Source organism: Pipistrellus hanaki (assembly GCF_964339955.1).
Source record: "Pipistrellus hanaki genome assembly, chromosome: 16".
NCBI classification, from domain to species: domain Eukaryota; kingdom Metazoa; phylum Chordata; class Mammalia; order Chiroptera; family Vespertilionidae; genus Pipistrellus; species Pipistrellus hanaki.
In genome coordinates, this window is record NC_140518.1 from 8,104,333 (window position 1) to 8,128,865 (window position 24,533).

Here is a 24,533-nt window from a genome sequence, read left to right on the forward strand (position 1 = left end):
GAGCCCAGCTGCCTGGCGCTAACGCGCCTGGCTGGCCCGGCCTCTCCGGCAGGCCCTGCGGGATGCCCTTGGTTGCCTGCCCTGGCATTTCCACCTGCCAGTTGGCAGGCAGGTGATGGGCCGACGGTGACAGCTTAGCCGGAATTCCTGTCCAGAACCGCCTTGAGCTCAGCCAAGGTAAACGCCGCCCCGCTGTCAGAAATGAGGTGTTGGCAGGCTTCCGGCGTGAGTAATTGAGACAGAGGCATGGCAACAGCAGACGTTTAGGATGGAGCTGGGGACGGCTCTGAGGAGGCAGCCTCCACAATCAAACCCTGCTCCTGGAAAGATCCAGCAACATCAGCATCACAGCTCCCACGTATCAGCATCCACCGTGGGCCAGGCGCCGGGCCAAGAGCTCGCCATCGGCATGTTTTGTGGAATCCTTTCACGGACTCCAGAGGAAGGGCAGTGCCAGCCCAGACACTCAGGAGTGGAGAGCCATGCTTGGCACACACTATTCTCCAGCGGGTACAGGGTTTGAATGTGGGTCTGTCTGATGCTGCAGCCCCTGCAGCGGTGGTTTTCAAACGGCACACCGGGGAACCCTCGAGGCCCTCATCACATACAGCGAGGCCTCAGCTGAGCTCAGCTCCAGGCCCAGAAAAGCAGCGGAGCCAGACAAGCGAAGCTCGGGCTGACCCCGGGGCCAGCTGCACCGACTAATGACCCCGTCCCGGAGCCAAGCAGACCCATCAGGGGAAACCTGGGCCCAGAGAGGACACACCTGGAGAGCTGAGGGATATTCCATTGGGCCCAGCTGAAAAGCCCTTAGGCTGGCGGACCCAGCAGGCCTTTCACTCCTGAGAGCCTGCCCTCACCTCAACTTCCCCTCTCCCCGCCCCCGCCAGTCACCACCATCTCCTCTCCTGAGCTCCAAGGCCCCTTTCTCTGCCTCTGCAATTTGTTTCCCGAACCCGTTTCTTCCATGGCTCCCTTCTACCTCTGTGGCGTTCTAAGCAAACTTTCTTGCAAAAAAAGAAGCAGCAGCAGCTAGCAGTGGTTGACTTTGTAGAATCAAAAAAAACTTGGCGTTGCCGGTGTGTGTGTGTGTGTGTGTGTGTGTGTGTGTGTTCTCTCTCACGTGGGGTTTCTCACTTCCCTCTTTCCATTCGGACCCGCACTGTCTGCTGGTGCCAGGCTATCAGGGAGTCCCTGCAAGTCCTTCCTCTGATCACCCCGTGGGAAGGCTGTTCTGGTGAGGGCCCTTCTGGTTCCAAGGAGCCACTGGAGCCGTCTCGGGAGAAAGGTTTATGTTGAGGGTGCAGGGACCCGCTCTGGGCTCCAGGGACGGGGGGGAAGGACAGCCTGGCCTCCGGGACCTGCAAAGCTGTGGTCTTTGTCTCTCTACTCCCTCCCCCCCCCCCCCCAGCTCCAAATCTCGTCTCCTTTTCACGTACCCAGCACACACGTATCGAAGTCAGAGCCTGTGAGGTCCTTCTCTTTCCTACGGACAACACCCTGCTGACATGAGAGTCACCGAGTCCCCTGCGTGCTGCCCGGCTGGGCTGCCAGCCACCTGGCCGCAGGCATTTCTCCCGTTTAAGCTGGGGGGGGTGGGAGCCAGGCTGTCTTCCTCGCCCCCGTGTTGGCTTCACTTCCCAGGGAAGAGCTTGTTCACGTAAAAACATTCAAACCTGCAAAGAATCTTTGTGTTTATTGGAGCCAACTGTGGACAATTGCCGGGAAGCAGGATCTGGGCAGGCTGGGGCTGGGATGATGCTCCGGAGAACGGCGTGTTTTCCCTGTTTTTACACACAGCCGTCGGGGGAGGGGACGGAGGTGGGCTACGTGAGACCCGTTGGGGGCAGAAGAGAGAGGCGGGAGAAAGCAGAGCGGGCAAACCCCTGGGGTTGGATAAAAAGTAAAATGACAGGCAGGCACACATTTCGGTGGGCGCACGATAGTTGATCGCCAACAACTAGCAAGATAACCCTGACAAGGAAGGAATGTGTGGCCTCTGTCCTGGCGCCCAGGCACCTGAGGCTGGGCCCCGAGGGGTCCGGGAAAAGGGGAGCTACAAGTTACCCAGACATTTCAGGGCCATGTCATCACAGACGCCAAAAGACAGCAGGCTCAGTTAAGGTAACAATTGACCTCATCAGGGACATGACTACCCACCATAACAGCTTTTAGTTAAAGCTTTCATTTCAGCCCATCCTTTGTGGCGACTTTAGGTCTTTTAAGTTTGCAAGACCGCCCTGCAGGCCTCCCCTGAGCTTGTCGGGTCAACATGTGCCTTTTTTTTTTTTTTCGTCCATAAACTTGAGGAGTCCGGAGATGCCTTCCTGTGGGCAGGTTGTCCCAGCAACGGGAATGTGCTTCCCATGGACGTGGGCTCCCAGGAGGTTTCGTGCCGCCCGGCATCGGGGGTGGGGTGGGGGAGGAGGCTCGCCTTGCGGGAGCCACGCCGCACGCTCCCAGCACGGCCCGCGGCTCTGACGGCGGTGGGGTCTGTGTGACTGAGCTCACACGGCCGGCAGGCTCCGGGCATCTATAACGTGCCAGGCGCCAGGCCCCGCGCTGGGCGGGTGCTCGGGGTGAGGAGGAGACGGGCTGCGGTCCCTGAGCTCGGTGCTCCCTACAGGACCCATGCTGGCCCCTCCGACGGGACAGGTGTTAACCGACAACAGAGAGGTGGTCTGAGCTTCTTCTCGGGGGGCGGTGACTTAAGGACCTGAGAAACGTAGGGGAAAAGGCACTGTCTTGGAGACGGACGTGGATGCAGATAGATCTGCAGGCCTCGGTTTCCCCATTTATAAAACAGGACTGCCGGAACCGGTTTGGCTCAGTGGATAGAGCGTCGGCCTGTGGACTGAAAGGCCCCAGGTTTGATACCGGTCAAGAGCATGTACCTTGGTTGCGGGCACATCCCCACTAGGGGTGCGATGACTCTCTCATCGATGTTTCTAACTCTATTTCTCTCTGTAAAAAATCAATAAAATATTTTTTTTAAAAGAAAGATGCGGGGGGGGGGAAACCCCAAAAAATGTTAGTCCTCACCAGCCTGTTACGCGGTGATGTGTCTGAAATGCAAGCTCTGCCAAGGCCCGCTCCCTGCCTCTTTCCTCCAGTTCTTCCCCCAGCACCCCCCACCCAACCCTTCGGACTGGGTTCTCGGCTCTGCCCAGGAGTCACCCCGCTCCACGCTGTCCTTCCTCCCCAGGCTGCAGTTTGGCCTCCCCCATCCCCACGGAGCACCCCCAGGCCAGGGCTCTGGACAGATACCGCTTCTGGGGTGCGGGGCCTGTGTGGGACATGTCCCCAGTCACCCCACTGCTTGCCCCTTGGGTGAGGCAGCAAGACACATGTCAGCATGTTTGGGCTTCCCAGCTGCAGAGCGTGGCTTCTGTCGGCCTCATCTCCACCGCGTGAGGCTCAGGGCACGCTCCCCCCGGGCGTCCCGGGGAGCAGGGGGCGGAAACGGCCTGCAAACAGCTGTGTCAGGCCCAGGCCTGCCCGGGCTCCTCCGCTACCGACAGCACCGGTCCCTGCTGGCCGCCGTCCTGCCTTGTCTGGTGACGCCACTCCGTCCCCCGCAGAGCCCGTGGCGGCAGCTATCAGACGGTGGCCAGGCCTCGGACACACGACGCTGTGAAACTCGGAACGGTCACTCATCCGTTAACAAATCCTCCCACAAAGCACCTACTCTGTGCTTCAACACCAGAGCTCAAGGCTGACCTCACCTGTGGGCGCTTGTAGGAAAGGCAGGTGTGGAGGGAAGTCTAAATGCCAAGTAAATTGGTAGGAGTTGCCAAAACTGGTTTGGCTCAGTGGATAGAGCATCGGCCTGCGGACTGAAGGGTCCTGGGTTCGATTCCGGTCAAAGGCATGTACCTTGGTTGCAGGCACATCCCCAGTGGGGGATGTGCGAGAGGCAGCTGATCAATGATTCTCTCTCATCGATGTTTCTAACTCTCTGTCCCTCTCTCTTCCTTTCTATTAAAAATCATTAATATATATATATATTTTTTAGAAAAATCACCAGGAGCATGCGGCTTGCGGAGCGGGAGAAGCCCAGGGGGTGATGGGAGTGTAACTGGGGTTTCAGGGGGGCGAGGACTATGAAACGGAGGCCTGAGGGACGGGGAGGGGCGGCGGCTTCTGAAAGGAAGAAGAGAGAGGTCCTGAGGCACAGGGAGCCCCGGGGTCCGGAGGCCGACAAGCAGGGGGTGAGCTCAGAAACCGAGGGCAGCGGAGCGGGGAGCGTGCAGAGAGCAGGGAAGGAGGCGGAGTGGGTGTCACTGAGGGCTAACGGCATCCCTCCAACATGGCTCCCGGGTTCCAACCAGCTCCTCACGCTGCTAGCATCCTTAGGTTGTGGCTCTTGTCCTCATGCTCGCAGTACGGCTGCCGGGGCTCCCTCCATCACACCTCCATTCCAGGCAGGGACAAGAAGGGCAAAGGCAAGAGGGCCAAGCAGTTTAATTTGACCTCTTTTAAAAGGCGCCATGAGAGCCTTCAGCTTCTCTCATTAGCCAGCCCGTGTCCCATGTCGCATGGGTCACACGTGACCCGTCCAGGGGAGGAGGTTTCTAGCTGGCTCCGTTGCTGCCGGCTCCAGAATCGATGTTCTGCTCATAAAGAAGTGGAGGGGGATGGAGATTGGATAGGCCACATCCGGGGTGCGGCCTTCGATCTGAGAGCAGCTGGGAAGCCACAGGGCAGTGGCACGGAAGGGGGAGACAACTCGGGGTCACCCCGCTTGAGCCGCAGCCACACACCGGGGGCAAATGTACTTGTTTCCAGGTGACCACGCCGGTGGCTGACAGCAGCAGCAGCAGCAGCAGCAATGTCCTCTCACAGCCTTGGAGGCTGGAGGCCGTGGTCCCTCTCGGGGTTCAGGGAAGAGCCTCCCTCGCCTCTTTAGCTTCTGGTGGCTCCTGGCACCCCTGGGCGTCCTGGGGGGAGGCAGCTCGCAAGCCAGTTTCTGCCTCTGTTGTCACACGGCCTTCTTCCCTGTGCGGCCTCGGGACTGTCAGCCCCCCTCCCCTTTCTCCATGAGGACATCCACCCGGGCATTGGGGCCTGCTGAGACTCTGTTTCCCAATAAGGCCACGGTCCCAGGTGCGGGGCTGGGGCTGGGACAAGTCTCTGTGAGACACGGTGTACCTGAGGAAGCACACACAGGAGCGGCCCCTGGACGCAGGTTCACTCTGCTGGGCCACCATTTCCCCCTCACCACAGATCGCGAAAGGATGCCCAGGTTTATTCCCAAAATTTCAGCCCAAAGCCAGGCACTGATTCCTCCTCCTTCCCTTATAAAAGGGCAAACGGGCCCAGCTGGCATGGCTCAGTGGTTGAGCATCGACCTATGAACCAGGACACGGTTCACCTCCGGCCAGGGCACATGCCCAGGTTTCAGGCTTAATTCCCAGGGTGGGGCATGCAGGAGGCAGCCGATTAATGATTATCTCTCATCATTGAAGTTTCTGTCTCTCTCTCCCTTCCTCTCTGAAATCCATACAAATATATTTAAAACAAACAAGAGGTTGCTGGTTCAATTCCCGGTCATGGCACATGCCCGGGTTTGGGCCTCGATCCCAGTAGGGGACATGCAAAAGGCAGCTGATAGAAACATCGATGAGAAGCATCCGCTATCTCTCTGTGCCCTTCCTCTCTCTCTCTCAAAAATCAATAAAAACATTTTAAAAGGGTGATGTGTAAGCTGAGCCTTCAAGGAACAGGAATCGACCAGGAGGAGACGGGAAGGGCGTTCAGGCCGGAGGATCAGCGTGTGCAGAGGCCTGAGTGACCGCGGTGGCCTGAGGCTGCGGAGGCCTGGTCTGGGTGGGACACAGGATGCCCCGGGGGAAGGAGAGGAGGAGGCGGAAGGGAACCGGGGAGAATGCAGAGCTGGCTGCTGAGGAGAACTTGCATGCCAGGCTGGAGTGTAGGCTCTGTCATGAGGGCAGTGGGAGCTCTTGTGAGCAGAGCGATGTGGTTTTAATTTTATTTGATGGACCCGAAACCAGGCAACAGTAGTGTGAAATCTACCCACCCCCAACCCCTGTCTACACGTGTCTGCCTCTTCCCCAGCTCTGCCCGACCCCAGACTGCCAGAGTGTCACTGTCAAATCCAGACTCTCCCTGCTGGGGGGTGGGGAGAGCAGGCATCCCGTCCCCGCTCACGCTGGGCCCAGGGCAAGGCTGGCAGCGCGAACGTGGTCTGCTCGGCTGTGTCTGCAGCCGCGCCGCGGGGCAGCCTGACTGATGACCCACGACGCCCGGGCTCCTCACGGGTCAGCGGCCCCAGCTCCGTGGCAGCTGCCAAGTGAACCCGCCCGCTCAGCCTCCGTTTCTCCTAAGGCTGCCCACCCCACCCCCGCCTGCCGAAACGCTGTGCCATGGCCCCCTCTCCTGGCTCTCCCACCCTCTCTGCCCCCCATTCCCTGCCTCTTCGATGCTGGCGCTGAGCACACCTGTGCAGGACGGGCCTTGCCAAGGTCACGGCCGCCGGCTGTGTTCCGGCTTCTTATGTCCGCGTAGGGCACAGAGGAGAGGTGGGAGGTCCTTCCTGCTCCTCCCCCTTTCTCAGCCCCGTAGTGACTGCAGGGTGGGCCCCGTGTCACCCTCGGCTTGGGGGTCTGTGTCTGTGCGTTCTGTTTGCGTAAGTCCCACCTCCTCCCTCAGTCTAGCAGCTCCCCAAGACCAAGGGCCTGCCTCCATCTCTAGACTGGCAGCTTCTAAGATGCAGTGCTTTCTTCTCCCTTAAAAAGGCTATTCCCGCCCTAACTGGCTTGTCTCAGTGGATAGAGCCTCAGCCTACGGACTCAAGGGTCCCAGGTTCAATTCCGGTCAAGGGCATGTACCTTGGTTGCAGGCACATCCCCAGTAGGGGGTGTGCAGGAGGCGGCTGATCGATGTTTCTATCTCATCAATGATTCTCTATCCCTCTCCCTTCCTCTCTGTAAAAAATCAATAAAATATAGTATATTTTTAAAAAGGCTACTCCTCAGCCTGACGGGTGTGGCTCAGTGGTTGAGCATCAACCTAGGAACCAGGAGGTCACGGTTCGATTCCCGGTCAGGGCACATGCCCAGATTGCAGGCTTGATCCCCAGTGTGGGGTGTGCAGGAGGCAGCCGATCAGTGATTCTCTCATCATTGATGTTTCTCTCTCTCTCTCTCTCCCCATCTGAAATCAGTTATATGTAGTACTTCCCCGAGCAGGGGAGCTCTCCCTCAGTCTGGGACTCCTGCAGACAAGGGCTCTGATGGGGCTGCTCTGTCTGTCTCTCTCTGGTGCCTCAAGCCGAGCTCTGCCTTGGGGTGCTTCCCGGGGACCCGAGCGGCAGGCGAAGGCTCCTGGCCTCTCTGGGAAAGGCAGGGCTGAGCCAGAGGATAGCAGGTGTGGACCTGGCTGGGGCCAGCGCTGCATGGTCATGGCTAGAAGCCAAGACCTAAGCTTTTGGGGGCCCAGGGAAGTCCAGAGCCTAAGTCAGCCCTCAGGGCCAGCAGGCCAGCTCCCTGGGAGGGCCAGGGTTTCTTGTACCCAGAGGTCTGGGGATGAGGGAGGGAGGTGCAGAGGGTGGTTCCTGCAGGCCTGACCCCTCACGCCTCGGTGGGCTCTGTCTTGGGTGCGACAGGAGGACAACCACAGCTACTATGTGTCTCGTCTGTACGGCCCCGGCGAGCCTCGCAGCCGGGAGCTGTGGGTGGACGTGGCCGAGGCCAACCGGAGCCACGTGAAGGTCCACAGGATCCTCTCCAACACCCACCGGCAGGCTTCGGTGAGTGCCCGTTCCTGGCAGCCTGCCCCGGGCCGGGAGACTGGGGCCCGCCCACACCGCCTGGTCAGCAGGCATGGCCTGAGGTCCGGGGTCTGGGAGTGCCTTCCGGGGGTTTCGGGGTGGTCTGGCCAGGGTTGGGGTGCCCGCCTGTGGTCTGGCAGCCTGCCCCCGACCCTGTCCAGACAAGCATGGGGTGGCGTCGACGCCCAGCCCCCTGGCCCCTGCTGACTCTCTCCCATCCCATCCCCCGCAGAGAGTGGTCTTGTCCTTTGATTTCCCTTTCTACGGGCATCCTCTGCGGCAGATCACCATAGCAACCGGAGGTAAGGCTGTGCCAGCAGGGCTGGGGAGGTTTGGAGCTCTCAGCCGGAACTTGGGGGCCTACCTGGAGAGGTGCGCTGGAGATGAGGCTGTAGAGATGGCATGGAGGGGGAGCCACATCTAGCTCTTCCTGGGAGCACTCTAGGAGGGAGGGCAGGGATTGTGTCCGAATACCTTTCACTTCAGCGGACTTGTGTGTGTGTGTGTGTGTGTGTGTGTGTGTGTGTGTGTGTCCCTCTGGGCCAGCTCAGGCCAGTGTGGGCAGACCCCCTGGTCCCTGTGCCTCTGAGTCTGTGACTGAGAGGGGAGGGAGACTGCGCTGAGCAGGAGCCCGTCTTTATTCCTGTGTGCTCCTGGGGCAGGGAGAGTGAGGGTTTGTGCCACCCGAGGGCAGGGAGGACCTTCTCTGGCCTGGGATCCTGTTGCTTCATGCACACCTGACCCTGAGCCCACCCGCTGGGCCCAGAGGACAGAGGTTCAAGGCTTGCCTGCCTGCCCCGCTCCTTCCTGCCCTTGGGGGCGGAGCGAAGGAAGCAACCCCTTGGGGCCACCTCTGGTGACTCCCCCGAGCTCTCCTCCCCACCCCAGGCTTCATCTTCACGGGTGACGTGACCCATCGGATGCTCACGGCGACTCAGTACGTGGCCCCTCTGATGGCCAACTTCAACCCCGGCTACTCCGACAACTCCACGGTGGCTTACTTCGACAATGGTGAGGCCAGGTCCCAGGGTTCGAGTCCCCTCAGCTCCCCTGGCCCAGCCCCGCGAGAGGCATGCAAGGCCCAGAGAGGGCAAGGGACTCCACAGTCACACAGCAAGGCAGCCCCACCCACTTCTCCCCACTGTGTCCTCACCCATAAGGCGGGACCGGCTGCAGGCTACCGGCAGGACCTGATGAGATGACGAGATGAAAGTGCCTGGCTCTCCGTGGAGGCGAAATAAACACTAGGACCCTCTCTTGTTTCTTCCTCTCACCACATGTCCCCCAACCCCCTCCCCCCATCCCTTCCATTTCTCCTCCTTTTTTTTTTTTTTTTTTTAATACACTTTATTGATTTTTTACAGAGAGGAAGAGAGAGGAATAGAGAGAAACATCAATGAGAGAGAATCATCAATCAGCTGCCTCCTGCACACACCCCCCCACTGGGGATGTGCCCGCAACCAAGGTACATGCCCTTGACTGGAATTGAACCCGGAACCTTTCAGTCCGCAGACCGATGCTCTATCCACTGAGCCAAACTGGTTTCGGCTCTCCTCCTTTTTATCTCAAGGGTCAGGATAGGCAGGCAGGTGGGGGCGTGCTTGGGGTGAGAGGTGATCGAGCATGGGGTCTGGGGGCTGACATAGGGTGTCTGGCTCCCCTCCAGTGTGGAGGCCAGGCTGATGTGGGTGGGCTGCCCGGCTCCTGCCTTCAGTCAAATTCGCAAACTGCCCGCGTCGTCCCTGCGGGGCCCGACCACCGAGGCCACCGGTCCTGCGAGGCCCTCTCCCCACCCCACCTCCCGCCCAGCCAGGCCTCCGCTCTCCGCAGGGACGGTCTTTGTCGTCCAGTGGGACCACGTCTACCTCCAAGGCCGGGAGGACAGGGGCAGCTTCACCTTCCAGGCGGCTCTGCACCGAGACGGCCGCATTGTGTTTGGCTACAAAGAGGTGAGTGAGAGATGCCTGGGTCTCAGGGAGCCCCCCCCAAACCCCCACCCCGTTCAGCAAGCACTTGTAGGGACTCTGAAATGTGCCACCAGAGGGCGTGGTGCTGGGGATACGCAGGTGATACGATGGTTGTGACCCCTGCCCTTGTAGAGGGTAAGTCTTGTGGAGAGACAAGGGACGACAATTCCAGAGACAAATGTAGAATTGCCCCGGTAGCTAGTAGAGGCAATTCAGTAGAGGTGCCTGGTGTCACAGGGCTCTTTCTCTCAGTGGTGGCCGGGAGAGGCCCCCTAAGGAAAAGAGTTAAAACCTGCAGGATGCCTAGGAGTTAAGGAGGCAAAGAGGAGAGCGAAGTGTGTTCCGGGAGGAAGAGAAGCATGTGCAAAGGTCCTGTGGCAGGATCGGTCCTGGCTGGTACAAAGCACCGAAAGAAGGCAGCATGGCTGGAGGGGAGGGAGGGAGGGGCAAGACGGGGAAAGGGAACACCAGGTTTGCCCTTGACAAAGGTCCCTCTGGCTTCCGAGTGGAGCACAGAATGTTGGGGGCTCAGAGGGAACGCTGGGAGATGAGGTAGGAAGCGGGTGTTGTCAACTTGGAGTCTGGTGCGGGGGGATGATTGAGAGAACTGGACAGACTTGAGAGCCAGCAGCTGGTTAATTAACAGGATGTAGAGATGTATGAGGTGGAAGGGGATGGGGGTGGGAATGAAGAAAAGGGAAGGGCAGGGTGGCTCCCAGGCCTGCGTGAGGTGCCATTCACGAAGTTGGAGCGTAGATGGAGCAAGGAAAGGTGCTGGAGGTGGTGTGGGGGAGACTTGACATTTGAACGGGGCCTTGGGTGTGAGGGGTCTTCACACTCTCCAGGAGGCGGGGCCAGGCAGGCGGGCGGGGCCGGTGCTCCTGGGGATGCTGGGCTGTTCCGAGAGGGCCTGGCATAGATGGAGCCTCTTCTCCTGCTGCAGATCCCCATGTCCGTCCTGGAAATCAGCTCCTCTCAGCACCCCGTCAAAACCGGCCTGTCCGACGCCTTCATGACGCTCAACACATCCCCAGACGTTCCGGGTGAGTCCCCGGGAGCCAGCCGAGACCTCCCCTGGAGTGAACTCGGCGCAGACAGGCCTGGGCTGGGCTGGGCTGGGGCGGGGGCTGGGGCTGGGGTGGCGGGGAGCAGGTGGATGGTGGAGAGGGGCGGGAACTGAGGGGAGAAAGGGGGCATGGCGCGGTCCCAGTGCTTCTTCATTAAAGCAGAGGAGCCGTTCTTCCCAATAGGAGCTCGGGCAGGAGGCACTGCGCTGGTTATCGAGGGGCAGATGAGCCGGGGCCCTTCCCCTCAGGACCCCCAATTTAGAGAAGCTGCAGACACCAAATCGGGGTTTACGAGTCTTCCCAGAACACAGCCGTCATTGCTTCTGCCTCCCCCCGCCACCCCAGATGATGGAAGGAACATCACAGGGGCTTCAGGGGACGGAAAAATCGGGGTTCTCTCCCATCTCTCACCCCTACCCCCAGTTTCTCTTTCTGAGGCAGCCAGGGCTACCCGGTTATTTCTAGAGCAACAAGCCCTCAGATAATGTGTGCACATACATGTAACACACATGGTGGTCTGTGATGCCATGTTCTCCTGAACCAAGCACATCCCGCCCCTCGTTCCACACCAGCAGGTTTCTCACCCTGTTCCGTGGCTGCGTGACAGCCGATGGCGTGGCTGTCCTTAACTGAGCCGGTCCCTGGGGGCCGACTTCTCCGTCGTCTCCAATCTTTTGCTGCAACAAATAAGGCTGCAGCCGCCCTAGTTTGGCTCAGTGGATAGAGGGTTAGCCTGTCCCTCAGTTGCAGGCTGGAGGCGACCAATCGATGTGTTTCTCTCACATCGATGTTTCTCTCTCTCTCTCTCTCTCTCTCTCTCTCTCTCTCTCTCTCTCTCTCTCTCTCTCTCTCTCGCTGTCTCTCCCTGTCCCTTCCACTCTCTAAAAATCGATGGGAAAATATCCTTGGCTGAGGATTAACAAAAAAATAAAAGTAAAAAAATAATGCTGCAGTGAATAGTCTTGCACGTAGGTACTTTTCCACCCCTGTGTGAGTATTCCCATAAGATAGACGCCCACCACTTCCCCTGTCCCTCCCCTGACCCTCTTCCTGAACCCGTGATCTAGCGAGCAGCTCAGCAGGGACCTTGCTGCTGTCAGCATCTGCTCCAACTGGTCAATGCTGGTGCTGAGCTCGTTGCTTAATAGTCTCAGTATCGCCCTGGTTGTATCTGTTAGCTACTGCTGCGTAACAAATCACACGGACACTCCCTGGCTTAACACAACAAACGTGCCCTCTCAGCGTGTCTGGGGATCACCAAGCAAAGCGCAGCTTAGCTGGGTCCTCTGGCTCAGGGGACAGTCATCTCAGCCGTTGTTGGGGGGTGGAGGGAAGAGATGCACTTCCGAGAGCTTTCAGGACGTTCTTGGCAGAACCCAGTTCCCCGCTCAGTTCCTGCCACGTGGCCCGCCCCTCAGCCGGCGCCCAGCCCAGCAGCTGGCTCCCGTCAGAACAGGCAAGGCAGACTGCCGGGGCGGGCGAGTGAGATGGGAGCCAGGCTTCCCGTCACCTCATCTTAGACGTGCCATCCGGCCGCTCCCTGCCGTAGTCCACCGGCTGGAAGCAGGTCACTGGGTCCAGCCAATCCCAGGAGGCAGGCTGCTTCCCGTTCTGATTACACCCCGTCCCCAGGCGCTGAGCTTCATGGCCTCTTATTGGGTCTCCCTCCCAGCATCGTGAGCGAACGTACAGTAGACCCCCCTTACCCGTGGCTTGGCTCTGCATGGTTTCTGTTACCCACAGTCAACCGTCGTCCAGAAATACTAAATGGAAAATTCCAGAAATAAGCAGCTCCTAAGTTTTAAGTTGCGCGTTGTTCCGAGTCGCGTGATGCAATCTCTCGCCGCCGTCCCACTCCATTCCGCCCGGGACCGTAAATCACCCCTCTGTCCAGCGTATCCGCACTGCGTGCACCCCGCCCCTCAGCCGCCTGGTAGCCGTCTCATCAGAAGGTGAGGGGTGTGTGTGTGTGTGTGTGTGTGTGTGTGTGTGTGTGTGTAGTTAATATGTTGCGATGGATGATGACTCAGTTGGATGATGAGCATACAGTGCAGAGTACAGATCTTGTAACAGAAATCAAAGCCTGAAACCTACGATCCTGTTAGCCAATGTCACCCGAATAAATTTAATTAAAAAGAGATGAGTAGCCCTCGCCAGTTTGGCCCAGTGGATAGAGCATCCACCAAAGGGTCGCGGGTTCAATTCCGGTCAAGGGCACGTACCTTAGTTGCAGGCTCCTCCCTGGCCTGGGCCCTGGTCAGGGTGCATGCAGGAGGCAACCAACAGATGTGTTTCTCTCACATCGATGTTTCTCACTGTTTTTTCCTCGGCCTTCCACTCCCTCTAAAATCAATGGGAAAATACCCTCGGGTGAGGATTAAAAATAAATAAATAAAAATAGCAAAAGATGAGTGGTGGCCTAATGCTAGGTCACAGTGCTTCCGTCATTCACTCCCCTCACCGAATTACGTAGGCTCGTATCATCTCACGTCACAAGGAGGGTGAGTACAGACAGAGATAATTTGAGAGAGACCACATTCACAAACTCTTACGACAGAATATTGTTATTATTGTTCTATTTTTATTATTAGTTGTTGTTAATCTCTTGCTGTGCCTGATTTATAAGTGAAAGTTTATTACAGATATGTAGGTATAGGAAAAAGAGTATAGATAGGGCCCTAGCCCTAACTAGTCTGGCTCAGTGGATCGAGCATCGGCCTACGGACTGAAAGGTCCCAGGTTTGATTCTGGTCAAAGGCATGTACCTTGGTCCAGCAGGGAGTGTGCAGGAGGCAGCTGATAGATGTTTTTAACTCTCTATTTCTCTTCCTTCATCTCTGTAAAAAAATCAATAAAGTATATTTTAATAAAGAGTATAGATAGGGTTTGGTACTCTCCACTGGGGGCCTGGGAACATATCCCCGCAGAAGGAGGAGGACTACTGTATGTTTGTCCCTTTGTGTGTGAGGACACAGAGGTTCAGAGAGGTGGAGTGACTGCTTGTGGTCACACAGCTGTGAAAGGGAGACATGAAAACCAGATCTTCTGGGCTTTTTTTAAACCTGGGGTCCACCCTCAAGACTTGCTGAGTCTGACCCACTTCCCTTCCACCCAGAAGGGTGATCCTTTCCTCCTCGGTTCCCCTCACCCCCCATCCCTATGCACACCCCCCATCCCTATGCATACCCCCCAGCCCTATGCACACCCCCCAGCCCTATGCACACCCCCCAGCCCTGAGCACACTCCCCAGCCCTGTGCACACACCCCAGCCCTGTGCACACACCCCAGCCCTGTGCACACACCCCAGTCCTGTGCACACACCCCATCCCTGTGCACACCCCCCAGCCCTGTGCACACACCCCAGCCCTGTGCACACACCCCAGTCCTGTGCACACACCCCATCCCTGTGCACACACCCCAGCCCTGTGCACACACCCAGCTGTCTTGCAGGAAGGGCAGGGGTGCACCCTCCCACGGCCCCTGCATCACTGAACCGCTGGGCAGGATCTGGTCTGTCCCGCCTGTGTCTCCCTCCCAGGGCTGTGCACGGCAGAGTCTCAGGAAATGGGTGGTGGGTCCAGCTGCTGAATGAGGGCGAAGGAGAGGAAGTCGGATCCCCTGGGAGTGTCTGCATCTGAGGCTTCTCTGTGATTCTGGAATGAAGGGCTGTTGGGAGCGGGCCTGGGAGATGCCGCAGGGAGGCGGGGCGAAGGGTGGCGGGCGGAAGCCGGGCACCTGAAAAAACAGGAGGGCGGCTGCGCCTGATCCTGAGAGGCGCTGGGAAGGCCCAGGGCCCTGCCGTGGGAACGGCTGGCTTTGGTGACGCCACGGGCTCTGTGCTGGGCTCTTGTGTCCACAGAAGCCTGCGCCTGGCCCCCACTCCCTGCCCAGGAGCCCCCAGGCTCCAGTCTCTCTTCTCTCTGTCCTCCAGTCCTTGTCACTTCCAGACAGATCTGACCGCGTCATCCTCTGGCTCCTTGTTGCCTGAAGCATCAAGTCACAATCCTTAGGATGGCATTCGAGGCCCCGTGCCGCTGCCCACAGCCCGACCTCATAGCTCAGCTCCAAACCCTCCTGTGCCCGCCACTCCATCCGGGCAGCCCTGGTGTGTATGCCGGTGCTCCCCAGACGTGCCAGGGCAACTTAAATCCCCGTGGACCCGTTCCTTGGATAAACTGCCCCTCTTATCTGCAGAGGGTGCGTTGGCGCAGGGAAAGGGGTCGTGTCCCGTGAGCGGCATCCTTCTGCAGAGGCGCACGGAACCCACTTTTTATGTGGCCGGAGGGGGTTCCCGAAGTCCATATCATTTCCTCTATTCATTTGTGTGTGGGCTTTTTTTCTCTCTCTCATAAAAAGGCATCTATTTGGCTTTTAATGTGGAATGACTCAGAGAAACACAGAAATAAAATATACAAGCCGATTATTAAAACAAATCCCCACTGAGCACGCTTCAGTCCCATTCCCTGTCTTCACTCTGGTGGAGAAGACAGGAAGCTACCAACCAACTAATATCTGTCCCTTTGAAGAAAAAAAAAAGAAAAAGTAAAGAAGGGAAAACCAAACAGTCCCTGAAATCTGGCGGGTGCTTTCAGAGGCCTCTGTACGCTCCCTGGAATCGTCCGTCCTGGAGAAACGAGATGCATGTGGTGGCGGGGACCCGGCCACTGGTTTCTGGATCTTCACCCGAAGAGAGGATGCCGGCGAGGGCACCGCTTGACGCCACGGATGCAGCCTGAGGTCAGGCAGCCTTGGAGGCCCCATTCCTGATGGCCCCTGGGCCTCCCCCGTAGACCGCCTCTTGTCCCCGGATGCTGAGAGCATGATGGGCTGGTCAGGGCGGAAAGCTACTGATGGAGCCAGCATGACCTGGCAGCGTATGCAAAATCCTCCTGCCTGCGGTACCCCACACCCGTGGTCGGCAAACCGGCTCGCGAGCCACAGGCGGCTCTTTGGCCCCTTGAGTGTGGCTCTTCCACGGCCTGGGTGAGTCTGTTTTAAAGAAGTGGCGTTAGAAGACGTTTACGTTTAAAAAAACGTGGCTCTCCAAAGAAATGTCAATCGTTGTCCTGTTGCTATTTGGCTCTGTGGACTGATGGCGTTTGCCGACCACTGTCCCACACATACACAAACCTGTCGGCTGAGCCAGCTGCCATCTTGCTTCCATCAGGTGACCAAGAACATCTCAGAAGATTCCTTTCAAAGGTGTGGACGTTTCCGTGGAATATCTTTGCACATCTCTCTTTGGGAGCAAATGGCCGGCATCCCAGGCCCGCGCTGTGCTGTCCGTGGCATTGGACAGAAGGTCAGAGCCTTCAGAACGGGAGCTCGGGCCGGTCGCTGGATCCGCACAGCCTCTCAGGGTGCAGGGCAGCGGGTTTTGACGCAGGCCCAGACCTGGCTATCGTTGTCTGTTCCACCAGAAATAACCGGATCGCTGGTGCCACCGAAGGCCGCAGCTAGCACCTGGTAGGTAGTCTGAAATGTCTGCGTGGCTGCTTCCTTCTGGATGTTCCCGAGCTTAACTGGACCATCGTCACTGCCAGTGGAGACATGCGGGGAGGTTGGGGGGGGAGGGGAGGGGGGGAGGATCTCCTGGCCGGATAACAGGAATTCACAAAGGAACTATGTCCCTTCAGCCTTTGAACCCTCTCACCTGTTTCACCGTCCCCCCCCCCGCCCCCCGCCACCATTTTATCCGTGGATGCTGAGGAGAGCAGACTGCCACCTGTGTTATAACGCAGGTCCCTCACTGCTCCACGTTGCACAGTTACCACAGTCACCACGGACACTCCACAACAATATCCGTCGGTCGAATCCTGCAGACGCTAAGGGAGATCCCTTGGGGTGAAACTTGCCTCAGTGCACTTCCCCTTCATGTCCTGAGAGAAGCTGACTGGGGCTTTCGGGAGGAGCACCTTGGAGGCCCCGCTGGCAGCAAAGCTCCCGGCACTGCCTGCGTCTGTCCGGCTCCCAGGCCCTGGCCCGCCGCTCCCAGCAGCAGCTCTGCACCCCTGCGCATCTGTGGTTCAGTCATGGCAGTAGCCGCTCTCCTCAACCTACTCGTTTGTTTAAGAAGCCTCCTCTTTTATGGACAGTAAAAACAAGAAAAAGCAACTTGAGTGTAGCCAACGTCAAAACGGACCGATTCTGAGTCAGTGGAATCCGTGGAGGGAGACTTCATCATTAGAGGCTCCAAATTGCAGGCTGCCCCTTGGCTGGCCCCGGAATGGCCTCGGATGGCCCTTCCCATGTGGGCCTCCTTCTCCTTTACCAGAACTTTCCTTTCCTTCCACAGGCGGGTGCGAGTCCAGAAATGTGTCAGAGGCCTGTGCCGGCCGAGGCGGGGGCTGGGGGCGGGGGGGAGGGGGGGGGCTCCGGAACTGGCTGCAGAGGAGGCGGAGGACCAGCCAGGCCAGGGCGTGGTGGGCGGGGACCTGTCATCCCCGGATGGGCCTGTTTCGCCTCTGGCCTCTCCGGATAAAGGGTCCTTCACAGAACTCTTCATTGGGGCTTTTTATCGGCCTGCGGGCCTTTCTCCCTCCCCTCTTTTCGCCTCTGTTTTCCCCTCTGCGCTGCTCGCTGAGCCATTTCTTGCTTCCCCTCCTCAGTCTGCCCCTTGCCTACTTGGCTTTCGTGCCGAGGAGGGACCTTCCTTGGGGGCAGGCCCCTCGTCCAGTTTATCTCTGTTGCTGGATTCATAATTATTTTTTAAAATATATATATTTTATTGATTTTTTTACAGAGAGGAAGAGAGAAGGATAGAGAGCTAGAAACAAGGTGAGAGAGAATCATCGATCAGCTGCCTCTTGCACACCCCCTGTTGGGGATGTGCCTGCAACCAAGACATATGTCCTTGACCAGAATCGAACCTGGGACCTTTCAGTCCACAGGCCGACCCCCTATCCACTGAGTCAAACCGGTTTCGGCAGGATTCACAATTATTGAAGAAATAACCAAATGAGCAAATACATGAATGAGCGGGTGAACCCTTTCCCCCCAAACCACCACGTGGCATTTCTTTATATCATAACCACCGTGGTGGAGGGACCTCTGCAGTGGGCCTGTCCGTGTCTGATTTTCCCGGACGATGCCGTTGCCATGGCGCCCGCGTGGAAACAGACGGGACACGGAAACCCTCTCCTGCTCCGTGGGCGTTTCTTAATCGGGAGCAGGTTTCTGAGTCTTCGATGGGTGGGAGCGGAGATAAAACAGAACGTCTCAAGCTGCCAACTATGTGGCTCTGGGGTGGCCGCCGTGCGGGTTCCGGCCGGGATCTGCTGGCCGTTCAGACGGACGGCATTGTCCTCGGGTGAGCCCCAGATGTTGGCAAACCAGTCCAGGAGCGAATAAGTCCGGCGGGGACGGTAAGGGTTCTGTTTGCAGAGAAAGAAAAGCGTTACCGGAGCCTTGTAAGTTGGCAGTTGGAACCAGCGAGTATTTTCAATCGGAGGTGTGTTTCCACACACCTACCCACCTCCTCCTTCCTGCCACGCTGCCCCCTCCCCCTGCTGGGAGGGCCGTGCTGGCCTTTGGAGGACACTGACCACCGCTGGCTGCCCCTCACTTGAGGCACAACTCTACTTCGAGCCGGCTGGTGGGGAGACCCACCCCCAGATTCTGCCGGGGACCCAGCTCTCCCTGGATGCTGCTTTTTGTCTCTGAAATCGGCTCCCGTGGCAAATCCCTGTCCCCTTTTGTGCCCCAACCCTGACCCCTTTGTCCCTCCGTTTCCCGTTCCTTCTAACCGGGGGTGGCCGTCCCTGCTTCCCCGCAAGCCAAGTCGTCTGCTCGGAGCTCTCACTTGTCTGGCCTTCGCTGGCCCAGGGGGGTGGCTCTGCGGAGACAGGCCATGATCTGTGGTGGGCTGGGAGGAAGGCGGGCTTCCTCTGGGCTGAAGTTATAATGTGCTGCTGAGGTTTTCTATCTGTAACCCGTTCATGCATTCTTTCACAGTCATTTAAAAAGATATATACATTCTTATTGATTTCAGAGAGGAAGGGAGAGGGAGGGAGAGAAAAATCGATGATCAGAGATTTTTGCATAGTTACCACATAGTTACCTAATGGGGATTGAGCCCGCAACCTGGGCATGTGCCCAGGACCCTTCAGTTTGCAGGCTGATGCTCTATCCACTGAGCCAAACCAGCTAGGGCTACCGTCATGCTTTGATGTCCTGTTATGTGCAGGGCCTGGGGCTTGGGGTTGGGAGACAGAGACAAATAACCTGCAGGCTCTGCCCATGGGAGCTTGCGGTCTGGAGGGGCAGGTGGCCAGCAAAGTGGACGTTGATGGGCAGAGTTACAGATGGCACTGGGCACTGCACAGGGCGCTGTGGAGCTCAGGGGAGGGTCACTGATACCCCCGGGGGTCGCCTGCCTCTCAGGGGGTCGCTCCATCCACAGTATCCTCGGGAGCTGCCGAGGAGCTGAGGGACCCTCTCGAGAATCGCTGACAAGAAACACGCTGGGGTGGGGGTGGGGGCGGAGAGAAAGGTGCCATCCTTCCGCTCACGTACGTTGGCCAGAGCGTGAGGGGCTGGGAGAGGCTGAAATGCCCCTAGTCTCAGCCACGAGGAAAGCAAACCAAAGGGCGGGCGGTGAGAAGAGAGGAGCACGCATGCTGTGATGGCTCCTCAGGCCGGAGTGGCCGACTTGAATTCCCAGGACACCCCCTGAGGATAGAATAACTAGCTCCGTCTGTGGATGAGGCTCACTGAGCTCAGACCCTTGTCCAAGGTCACACAGATGGTGAGGGCAGAGCCGAACCCTCCCCTCGCTGTGTGGTCCCTCTCCTGACGCAGAACTTCTCTTCCTCCACATTCTTGTCGGTCCCCACACATGCTTCCCCCTTCCCCCTCGGCCCAGAGCAGACCCTGACCTGTGGGTAGCAGACCCTCCTGGTGGCATGCGAGCGGGTAACGCAGGCCTCTGAGGGGGGAAGGGGTGCAGATTCCTGTTTAGTTCCAGGGCAGCGTTGCTGCACCAAAGCCAGAGCAGTTCGCATGGAATGTGTTTCGAGGATGTTCTGTGGTCTCGTGTGTTTCAGGGCTGAGTGTCCACCGCGGTGGGGCAGTGGGGTGAGACGGGAAGAGTTTGCTTTGGCACCAGACCCCCCTGGGGTTCAATGCTGGGTTAAACAGGAAGGAGCAATTCCAAGATTAGGGAATAAACATGGAAAGAAACATAGCTGAGATATTCTTCATGTATAACTAGAGGCCCGGTGCACGTATTTGTGCACTGGTGGGATCCCTCAGCCTGGCTTGCAGGGATCCGGCCAAAACTGGCTCCTCAACATACCCCAAGGGATCTCGGATTGTGAGAGGGTGCAGGCCAAGCTGAGGGACCCAACGGGTGCATGGTCAGGGCTGGGGAAAGGCTGTGGGAGGACTCCAGGGCATGTCTGGCCCATCTTGCCCAGTCCTGATCAGCCAGACCCCAGCAGCAAGCTAACCTACTGGTTGGAGCTCTGCCCCCTGGTGGTCAGTGTGTGTCATAGTGACTGGTTGAACAGTTGAATGGTTGGAGGGACAATTAGCATAATATGCTTTTATATAGAAATATTTTTTAATTTAATTCCTTTGGATGACATTTCTTGGTAAAATTATATAGGTTTCAGGTATACAATTCTAAAACACCTCCTCTATATTGTATTGTGTCTTCACCACCCCACGATGAGGTATTTTTTTAAGCAGCAGATGCCTTCAGAAAGGAGGGAAACGGGGGCACCCAGCAGTTGCACAGGACACCCTCTCTTTCATGGATGCCCCACCTGAGTTCTGCTGCCACTTTTGGGAACTTTCCTCCAACCCCCTTCAGCTGACTGAGAAAATTATCTCCTCGCCTACTCCGGGCTCCTAGTGACAAAAACCCAACTCAGACTAGGTTATGTAGGGGAAAGGGTCCCGTGAGAACACTGAAGTGGCCCACAGAGCACAGGAGAGCTGACAAATGGTAAGGCGGGGACCAGGGCAGGAATGTGGCATGTCCTGTGTCCTGACCCCAGACGCAGCCAGGCCTCTGCACTGAGTCGTTAAACCTGCTGATATCACAGAGCTTTCTCAAGGTCAGCTCCTGTCCGCAGCACAGGATCGTTACCCCAGCTCGCAGGGTTTACTTCTGGTCCTCAGTTCCGCTCCCTACAGCCTCAGGGCCCCCTGCCCGTGACCTGTTCCCGCTGATGGCTCTGCCTCTGTTCCAGAATCCCGGCGAAGGGCCATCTTTGAATACCACCGTGTGGAGCTGGACCCCAGCAAGGTGACCAGCACGTCGGCCGTGGAGTTCACGCCGTTGCCAAGTGAGCGGGGCGGCTCCTACTGACAGGGGAAGGCGGGCTAGGACAGCTGTGGCCGAGAAAGGTCTTTGGAGTCCACCAGACGGAGTGCCGCTCCCAGGCCCCCCACCGACCCCGGGGTGGGGATGGCCACTGAGCAACTCGGGGCCTCCATTTCTCACTTGTCACCTGGGCCTACCACCACCTCCCTCCCAGAGCACCAGTCAGGGTCAGGGTCAGGGTCTGAGCCGCAGTAGGGAGAGCTGCGGACACTACTGGCACTTCCCGGGCCTGGGGTGTGGTCTGTGCTTGACAGACGATAGCTACTGTTGTTCACACATCATTGAGACCCAGGAGAGAGGCGCCTTTCAGAATGTAGATGGAACCTCAGGAAAAGCAATCCAGGAACGGAATGATCCGCCAGGGAGAGAGGGGTGGACGTGCATTATGGGTCAATGTATTATCGGTGTGTTTTCCTCCGAAGAGTCCACAGGCAGAGGCCATAGGAGTTCGCCAGCAGCTCTCCAAGAACCGTGGGCCCTGGCCCTTTCCCCTCTTTGCACCCTACGCACCTACAGGTGAAAGCAGGTCATGGCCAAGGCCCCCGTGGCTGCAGTTTACTGGAAGAATCAGGGTGCGATGCTGGTCAGAGCAGCTGGGAGGCTGAGGGAGAGGACAGCACTCCTGTCCTTGGATTTTTAAAGAGGGTTTTAACTTCTCTTCTGTCTCATGGTACCTCCCAGCTTCGGAAGCCAAGGCCTTTTCCCTGCCCTCGGGGGCATTCCTTGCCTGTCCCCCCCCCCACCCCCACCTTCTCCTCTTCCCCGGAGGTCCTGGGAGCAGAGGGTGGAGGAAGAAGAGGAGAAGAGGCTCTCGGATGCTAGGTCTCACGTCTTCCCCTGGAAACGAGGAAGGACCCAGACACCATGGGGTCACAGGGCGAGAACATGGTGCAGGCCTCAGTCCTCCGCATCCGCCCTCCCTCTGGGCCAGAGAGGCCGGGGCCTGAGAACCGGTGCTTTCTCAAGAGCCGCTGAGAGCAAATCTCAGACCTAGGGCTTGAGTAACACTTCATGATGAGCGAGGACATCCAAGGACAGGGCTGACTGCCCAGCGGGAAGAAACCAGCCGTCCTGGGAACGAGCTTCTGGGACGCTGTTTGTGCCTGTGAGCCGCTCCCCACCCTCCATGGGGGCGGCGAGCACTGACAGCACGCAGGGCTTCCGAGATGCAGATGAGAATCAAGGTCAGGGGGTCCTAGCACCCACGAGGCACCAGGGTGTGTTTTCGGTTTCACCAGGGCCATGAGGGGCAGAGTCACCGGGAACGGCCAGGACATGCGCAGTTCAGTAAGGACTGGGCACTCAGGAAAGTTGCACTTTTGGGGGGCCTGTGGGGGGGGCTGGTGCTGAGGGGCCGCTGCTTCTGTCTTGCAGCCTGCCTGCAGCACCGGAGCTGCGACGCCTGCATGTCCTCGGACCTGACCTTCAACTGCAGCTGGTGCCACGTCCTCCAGAGGTGTGTGCCCGCAGGCAGTCTGCGGAGGAGGGGCAGAGGGTAGCATGGCCCGGCTCCGTGCCTCAGGCCTCATGGCCATGGTGACGGGATCGCTGGCCAGTCCACGCTGACCCTGAGGACAAGGAGGTCCCAGAAATGAGCTTCTCCCTGCGGCTGGTGGCCAGCTGAGGCGCCTGTGTGGCAGGGTCCCTCTGATGACATTGGGCTCCGGGAAACCCCAGCAACTGCAGCCCCCTCCTCACGCCAGGGCTGGCTGGTCCTCAGGCAGGGCTCCTCAGAGAGGCCTTCAGCCCCCAGCGCCAGAATCCGAGGGCTGAGGCCCGGGGGTCCCTGGGACACGCCCCAGGCCCTGCATCAGCATCTCTGGGCGCCTCAGGTGCACACACGCGTGCGACCTGCCGGCTCAGAGGCGGGGTAACCCCAAAACCCACTGCTGCTGGGGTGAGAGCTCCGGGACCCCAGGAGGTCTTTCTCAGGCTGCAGGGGGGTTCCTGAAAACCGGGGGATGGAAATGCCAGGCATCTGTGGGGCGCCGGGCACACAGCTGTGTTTGCTCGGCTTTGGGACGAGAGGCGGGTTCAGGGATAAAGCTCTTAAGCCCCACAGAGGCTAAGCGCTCAGCTCACCTCCACGCCTGGTCCCGGAACCCTCTCCTCACAGACGCGGCTCAGTAGCCGAGCCCTGTTCTCCCGTCCGAGATGAGTGAATGGCAGAGGGGCGCCAGGCCTCTTCTGAGAGTGGGTGCCGGATGGACGCCCAGAGCCTCTAAGGCAATCTTGGAAATTGCAAATCCCAGCGTCCCCGAGTCCCCTGCAGCTGTGCCGCGTCTGTCCGCGGCTCCTGGGCTCCTCTCCACGTCCTGGCGTGGACATAGGAGCCATCGGAGCTCACAGGACACAGGTCCGGCCGGGAGGAGAGAGCGCCCCTCCCATCCCCCTCTCCCTCAGCCTCCCAGGAGTCCTCCCCCCGCTTGGATTCCAGTTTGTTTTCTCTGGGAGAGGGGCTGGGGCTCTGAGAAACATGAGTGAGGAATGTGCCGTGGTTTTAACTCCTCAAACACTGAGCAGCGTTTGGCCAAGTGTGAAAGGCACGGAGCCTCAGAGAGAACGTCCAGGTGGGCTCTGGGGCGATGGCCCAGAGGTGCCGGAGGAGCCTGGAACCCCGGGGCTGGCTGCCGCCGCGTGACTCAGCACCCAGCGACCGCTGAGCCCTGAGAACTGCGAAGTGGGTCAGATGGAGGGAAACCTCTCACCGCAGCCCCAGGGAGCGTACGCCCGATCCCAGGTCTTCACGCTGGTGCCGGGGACCATGCCAGTCTCATGGGGGTCGGTCAGGCTGGGGGAGGGCAGGCCTCGGGTTGGACGCTGCCTTTGCAGCGGTTCTATCGGCTGCGGGACGAGGCGCTTCATCAGAGAGCTCAAGGCTGACGTGGTTCTGGAACCGCCGTCCTCAGGTGCCCGCGGGCCTGGGCTCAGCCCCTGCCAGCCCTCCGGAGCCTCGGCTCCAACAAAGAGCTCTCTCCAGCCCCCAGAAGGTCAGAGGGCAGGGCTGGGCACTGGGGCCGGCCACCGTGGCCTCTCCCACCGACAGCTGCTTTCAATCACCACGTGGCTCTTGGCTCAGCCTCTCCCCTCCACCCGCTCGGCCCTCCGCAGGCTCCCAGGCCGTCCCTCCCTGCCCGGGGCCTGGAGCTCATTTAGACAATTTCACTGACCTTGGCGTTTTCCAGTGGCCACTCTGGAGTCTAAGGGCGACCTTAACTCCGGGGTTTGGCTCGGGAAATGAGCCTTCCGTGCCATTGCGGGGGTCCCAGGAGACGGTGCAGGAGCAGCGTGTGGCTGAGGCGGCACCAGGCACTCAGAAGGCTCTCAATGAACGGCCACTGCTGATGCCCTTGGAATCTGAGTTGGTTGGCTCAAGG

At 58.7% G+C, this 24,533-nt stretch overlaps 1 protein-coding gene and 1 pseudogene across 2 annotated transcripts in view; one reads left to right on the forward strand and one right to left on the reverse strand.

The window, feature by feature from the left end:
• PLXDC1 (plexin domain containing 1) overlaps positions 1-24,533 on the forward strand; it is a 47,554-nt gene that overhangs the window by 14,221 nt on the left and 8,800 nt on the right. Inside the window, exons 3-9 of the mRNA XM_084862408.1 lie at positions 7,628-7,771; positions 8,025-8,094; positions 8,681-8,803; positions 9,623-9,741; positions 10,703-10,802; positions 21,023-21,118; positions 22,531-22,612. Of these exons, the coding sequence (XP_084718534.1) occupies positions 7,628-7,771; positions 8,025-8,094; positions 8,681-8,803; positions 9,623-9,741; positions 10,703-10,802; positions 21,023-21,118; positions 22,531-22,612 (734 nt within the window). The remainder of the gene's footprint in view (positions 1-7,627; positions 7,772-8,024; positions 8,095-8,680; positions 8,804-9,622; positions 9,742-10,702; positions 10,803-21,022; positions 21,119-22,530; positions 22,613-24,533) is intronic.
• On the reverse strand, positions 14,384-16,860 carry LOC311610733 (U5 small nuclear ribonucleoprotein 40 kDa protein-like; annotated as a pseudogene). The gene is made up of 3 exons: positions 15,937-16,860; positions 15,484-15,719; positions 14,384-14,561 (listed from the first exon to the last, which is right to left on the reverse strand). The product of its transcript is annotated as a U5 small nuclear ribonucleoprotein 40 kDa protein-like (transcript).